This window comes from Lactuca saligna, chromosome 1, assembly GCF_052625555.1.
Source record: "Lactuca saligna cultivar CGN05327 chromosome 1, ASM5262555v1, whole genome shotgun sequence".
NCBI lineage: Eukaryota > Viridiplantae > Streptophyta > Magnoliopsida > Asterales > Asteraceae > Lactuca > Lactuca saligna.
Window position 1 is genome coordinate 35,241,170 of NC_136417.1, and position 6,324 is coordinate 35,247,493.

Consider the following 6,324-nt stretch of genomic DNA (forward strand, 5'->3'; position numbering starts at 1 on the left):
TCTTGATCATAACTTTAAATTTTTTTGTAGAATAACAAGTTCTCGAACCATCAATTAAAGAATTAAAACAAAAATTACATTAATTATTATAGAATACATGTAACAATTGTTAAGAATTATATTTATTATTAAAGAATAAAAACTAAAATGCTTTTAAATCGGGGAAAAAAACATCAAAATCTAACAAATACATTAATTTATTCTAAAAGAATAATGTTGCTAAGAAACATTTTTAATTTTGTTGTGCGTTCTTCAAGCATCAACTTCTTCAAGTATCAACTTCTGTGAAAACAAATTCAATTGTAGTTTAGAATCCACTAACGCATTAGCAAATGATAAATAAAAAACTATATTCCTTTGGAAAAATATGCGGACTTGTTAGCTGCACCAAAACGAATAACCAAAAATTGTAGAATATGTATAATCAATGAGAAAAAAATCAATATTCCATTCCAACATAATTAGAATTCGTGTTTCCATTCCGATAGAATTTGAATTCATGATTCTATTATGATAGAATTGGAATGGTATAAAATACACAAACCGATTCAATGCTTCTAGAACATCAGAAGGGGCGAGATTAAGATCATCAAGAACTCATGTCACCTTTGATGTGTATATCATTTTACCAGTTCCCCCCATCAATTTACATCAAGAAAATAGGATTCGACTTATAAAAAAAGGAATACGAATTGGATTCAATGGGTTTTGACTGTGTACCAAGAGTACATAAGTAAGAATAAAGCACCATACCCACAACAACAATTAGGATTCCCAAAATGTCACTACTAGAAAACAGCCCTTTAATGACGTGCAAACAATGACACACGCTGATAGAGGACACACATTTGTGCGTGTGGTAAAAAATAATGTCAGTTTTCTAAAATTTGAAGGATAGAGGGCACATATTTTTGCGCGCCCTAAAGTTAATGTCCAACAAAAAAACACGGAGGGCACCAATAATAAAGAGCATGTCGTGTAACTGTGTCGTTTTATATATTTTTTTTTTAGGAAGACGCATTCTCTACCGATGGGGGGAAATGAAATCCCAAAAAATTAAACACCCCGCCCGATCATCTCCGTCTTCTCCTTCTAAAATCCTCTCCCAAAAAACCCTAATAATCTTTTAAGTAGTTCCTCTCTCTCTCTCTCTCTCTCTCTCTCTCTCTTTTGGAATCAGATTCTTGAAAGATTAAAACCCTAATCGTAGCCCTAACTACGACATGTCTTACCAACCGGGATCTTCAAATCAAAACGAAAGCGACAACCACCATGAAAAATGTTGGATATACAACCCTTACCAAGATCTTAGAGTCCCCATACAAACCCTGTACAAACTTCCCACATCTCTTGAATACCTCTTTCAAGAGGAATCCATCGCTCAACGGCGTTTACGGAGAGAAAACCAAACATACTACTGTTGGGTTTTGAGCATTTTAACACTCCTAAGTGTACATGCAACCCTAAATACCTTGGATCTATGTTTTCTCTATTATACATGCAAATAAGAACATCCAAGGTATTATCCTAATCTAGCATACAAAACAATGAGTGTAACAAGATAGAATACATACCTCTTTGATGTAGAAAGTCTTCATGAAGCTTGAGTGCCTAGCCCCAATAGTGTGGAAGCCTCAAATGGAATCACAATCATCAAAACACTTAGAATAACTTGAGAGAGTTCTACACTTCATGAAATCGGCTAGCCCTCTTCTTCACTTTCTAATGTGATTCTAGTGGCCGATTTTTGTCAAGAATAAGATCTTTGTATAGTGTTACAATTAGGGTAAATCCTTAATTGTCATGGATTTCCATTTCCTTGGATCCATGGGTTCAAATACACCATGGAGCATCCATGGACCATCCTATGGGTTTTAGCCCAACTTGATTATCCATGGAGCATTATCCCACTATATAAGTATGGATGATTTACACAATCAACCCATATATTTAATTAGTCTTCTTTTGATCACTTAATTAATCCTAGATTAATTCTTGATCAATACTAATTAAATAATCTTATTATTGTTATTATTAATATACTAGAACTTATAATATATTAATAACCATAAGTGTCTTATTTCTCTCATTATAGTCTATCCAAGTGCATGATGGTATGCAACCCAAATGGACCATGTCGGGTCGGGTCAAGTCTTACCAATTATAGTTATGGACTTAGACATTAATCCAACAACTACATCGGCATCGGTTACCTCAACGGTGCAATAGTTGGCGCCGGGAAGGGTTTAGTAGAGGGCGTGAAGGCTTCTGAGGCTGGAGGCACCATGAAACTTAGGGTTAATCATATCTTAAATGCTTTTAGACATGCAGATCGGACGATCAGCAACCGTGCAGGTGTAATCAGACTGTTGTACACTGGTATGGAGAGCAGGATGGTTAAGGCTAGGGATGCAGATAATATTATTAACAGCGTGGTGGCTGGATTAGCGACTGGAGCGCTTTACAAGGTGGCGTCCATTGCCAGATCTATTGGCGGAATAGCGGTGGGATTAGCCATGCAAAGGAAGCAAATTTTGAAGAGATACGTACCAATCTAAGCTCGATCTGTATTCAATTTCATCTTTATGTTTTTCTACATGGGTGGAATAGCGGTGGGATTAGCCATGTCTGTTTACCCTTTTGATCTTTACGTTTTTCTACATTTTGGTATATTGTGCTAATTTTCCTTCGCTCCTTTTTGGGAACAGATGGTGTATGTTTTGCTTATATACAACAAGAAAGAGAAATATAAATGACTTGAAGCATCAGGTATCTTTTCTTACAAATTAATATTATCTGTATAACCAAATCTTTGCTAGCTATTATGTTAATGTTCATTTTATGTAACGTCCGCAAATCCGGGCTAGTCAAATTAGAGACAATAGGAGTCGAAAACGAATTTTCGACAAAAGATTATTTTGAATAAATAATCTTAACCAACTTGTAGTATATGTCACGAGGTTTCCGTGCATATAAAGAACGCCGAAATCCGAGTTATAACGAAGAAGTTATGACCCGTTGAAGTTTCGCAACAGAACCGGTACGATACCGGAAAGCGTAAATAGTGAATTTACGATAGATCGAGATTTAGCCTTAGCGATCTAAATGAAAGTCGTAGAATATGTTAAACTAAGAACATCAATAAAAAGAACGCCCAAATCTGACTTCGTATGAAGAAGTTATGATTTTTCGAAGTTTCGGACTAGCAGTATACAACCCGAAATTCGAATATTAGATCGAGCGGGTTTTATCCGACACGACCTGAACGAGAACCGAAGATCTTGTTGAGAGTAGTGTAACGAGAAAAATATGGGCAAAAACGGATATCGGATGAAGAAGTTATGAGGATTTAACGGATCAATCATGTCCCGGCCCGTTAATAATATAAAATTTAAAATCGAGCCAAAATTAGTCAACGGAGTCTAAACGAAAGTTGTAGAGTACGTTCCCACCTTCACGTGGATATAAAGAACGTCGAAAACGGAGCTCATATGCGAAAGTTACGAATTTTTAAAGTTGAAGCATGAAAATGCGAAATCTGTGCGAGGGGGGTGACGTGGCGCGATCAGAGCCGTCGCTTGCGGCCCACGGTCTCGCTCCGGATGAAGGATGCGACACCTCGCCCTACGCCGCGCGTACGAAGCAAACGCCCCGCGTCGCTTCGCCCTACGCCCCGCGTCGCTTCGCTCTACGCCCCGCGCCTTATCCGTTCGGTGACTGCGAGACAGATGGCTTCGGCTGGCATCCACACCCGAGGAGTACGCCCAGCGTACCCTCGGTACGCCCCGCGTAGAGGCAGCCTTCGGCCCCTATAAATACATGCGAGTTGCTCCGGATTTTTCACACCATTTCTCATTCTCTCTCTAAAATCTTTCTCTCTCTAAGGTTCCAAACCCTCCCTAAGGTCTAGGTGAACCCCTAGCACCCTAAGGAAGCCCTGAGGCTCCCGGAGTCCCGAGAAAAAGGAGTTTTTCGGTTTCGAAACGCTGCTCCAATTAAGTTCCGGTTTTCGATAAAATTCGCTGTAAGTGTGCTACGCTTACGCAATTTTTAATATAGCTTTCAAATAATTATAGGAATGTTATTAGGTCCTTAAAATAATTATTTGGGCTATTATTATGAGTTATATTGAGCATTATTAACGCTTAATAATAGTCAAACTGATTAATGAGTCGCGGTTATCGTTAAACTAAACCCTAGTTGTATCGGTACTAGGTTTTATCGAAGGAACATCGTTGTGAGAGTATCGAAGCGCTGTCCGAGTGCTGAGTCACCACCTAATCAGGTGAGTGCATGGTCCCTTTCATCTTACACATAGATATGAAGTATCTTTATATAAACTACGTGCTATGTGTGCATATTATCTGAATACTTGCTGTCTATGCTGGATGAACGTTTTATACATGTTTTAAAGGATTTAAACTGTATACGTATTTTATATATACGAATATGTTGGGTATGATGATGGGTAGATGAATGATGAGAGATAGGAGATGACGTGAGTATACATTGGTAGCTATAGACTTAGTGCCTATGGGACAAACACCGGTAGCTATGGACTTAGTACCTGTTAGACGTTGGTAGCTATGGATTTAGTACCTGTTGGTAGCTATGGACTTAGTACCTATTAGTTAGACACTGGTAGCTATGGACTTAGTACCTGTAGGAATTGGTAGCTATGGACTTAGTACCAGTTGAGCGTTGGTAGCTATGGATTTAGTACCCGATGAGTAAGATATAGCAGCTATGGAATTAGTGCTTTACGAACGAACATTGGCAGCTATGGATTTAGTGTCAGTCCTAGAACCCTGGAAGTAAGGGACTTCGGAATAAACGAATGAATAATAGATGACTCTTAGGAGTAAAGAAGATAACGGGAATGGGTAATGGGGTTAATTGTTTGATGATTAAACATAACAATTATATTATTGTGGGTTGAAAACCCTATGTACTCACCAGGTTTCCCAACCTGACCCACTCAGTTTATGTATATCACAGGTGACGAAGTGAAGTGACTTTACACTGAGAGATTTAAAGAGCTATAGATCACTAGTGTAAATCATTGTAAGTTCTGTTTATGCTTATGTTTCGGTATTAACGATGACATCCCAAACGTTTTAAGATGAATAAAAAATACGTTTCTTCGAAAATGTTTTAATAACGTATTTATCATGTTTTTCTGGGAACAAATTCCGCAACCTTTTTATAAAATGAAGTACTCTGATTTTCATAAAGCATAAACAAAAATCGGTCTTTTCTGGCCGTGATTTTGGGGATGTCACATTTTATTTCAAGAAAAACTTTGACATGTATGATCAAGTCTTGTCATTTTGACCTACTGATCACATACGTGTTTGACTTTTAAATGACTTGAAGCATCAGGAGTCCCTTATAGTGTTGCTGAATTAGGATTTGATTCTTGATTCAACTCTCCAAGGTTATTGTCTTCTATTTGTACTCTTCTTGTTGTTCTTATATTGTTGCTTAATGTTGTAGATTTATTTTTAGTTTGTGTTTAACTGTTACCATTATAGTGTTGCTGAAGAGATTTTTTGTGTTGGTTTTCACATTATCCTTGTTCTTGGTTGTCGCTCAAGAGAATTTTAAGAGGTAATTCAATAAATCTTATTTAACTTCATGATTTTTATATTTGTGATTTACACATTTAAGATTCGAATTTCTGATTTTTTATATTTCTTTCTTTCTTATTCCGATTTTATATATTTCAGTTTAATATGTTTTGGCTTGGTTGATAAAGTGCAGGAAATCTACAAATCACATTGGAAAAAGAAATTTACAATAAGAGGTGTTTGTCTTTCCTTTCTATGATATGCCTTTTGTAGTTAAAAACTATGAATCCTGATATGAAAAATACAAGAATTTTATGTATATTACAGGATGAAAAACTAGAAATTTTTGTTTTATATTATTTTATATTCTATAAGTCTTTTGGCCTATTTTTCCTGATCTGCACAGGGCCCTCTAAATCTCGGGGCCAACACTGATGGGTATTAATGGGATTTCTCTTGTTAAAATTTCCAGGACTTTGTATCTTTGAAAACCTTCTTGAAGTTGATTTTCTTGTAAGGATTATCTGCTTATACGATCAAAAGATTTTATCTCTTGGTGATTTCAATCGTTGGTGTTAACATGTCATCGTCACCTCCTTCTGGTTCTCTCCCCACATTCCTTCCTGTAATCAAGTTTAAGTGGCATGCATTAGTAAGTTTTTGGTCTTTCATTGCTGCTTTGATCTATATTTAATGATATAATTTCCATAGATGCCCTTCATTTTGGAAATATAAACAACAAGGAGATATATGC

General features: G+C 36.7%; 1 protein-coding gene across 1 annotated transcript; it reads left to right on the forward strand.

Annotated features, from left to right (window-relative positions):
* Positions 1-1,141: 1,141 nt before the first annotated feature.
* Positions 1,142-2,558, forward strand: LOC144997181 (mitochondrial import inner membrane translocase subunit TIM23-2-like). The gene is made up of 2 exons (XM_078957025.1): positions 1,142-1,413; positions 2,194-2,558. The coding sequence occupies exons 1-2, from the start codon at positions 1,224-1,226 to the stop codon at positions 2,556-2,558; spliced, it is 555 nt and encodes a 184-aa protein (XP_078813151.1). The 5' UTR covers positions 1,142-1,223.
* The last annotated feature ends 3,766 nt before the right edge of the window (positions 2,559-6,324 follow it).

What these genes read in the sequence shown, in the direction of transcription:
- LOC144997181 (XM_078957025.1), top strand. Translation starts at nt 1,224, where the DNA reads ATGTCTTACCAACCGGGATCTTCAAATCAAAACGAAAGCGACAACCAC. An exon ending in ACGGAGAGAAAACCAAACAT is followed by an intron (nt 1,414 to 2,193) that starts ACTACTGTTGGG and finishes ATTAATCCAACA; the next exon opens with ACTACATCGGCATCGGTTAC.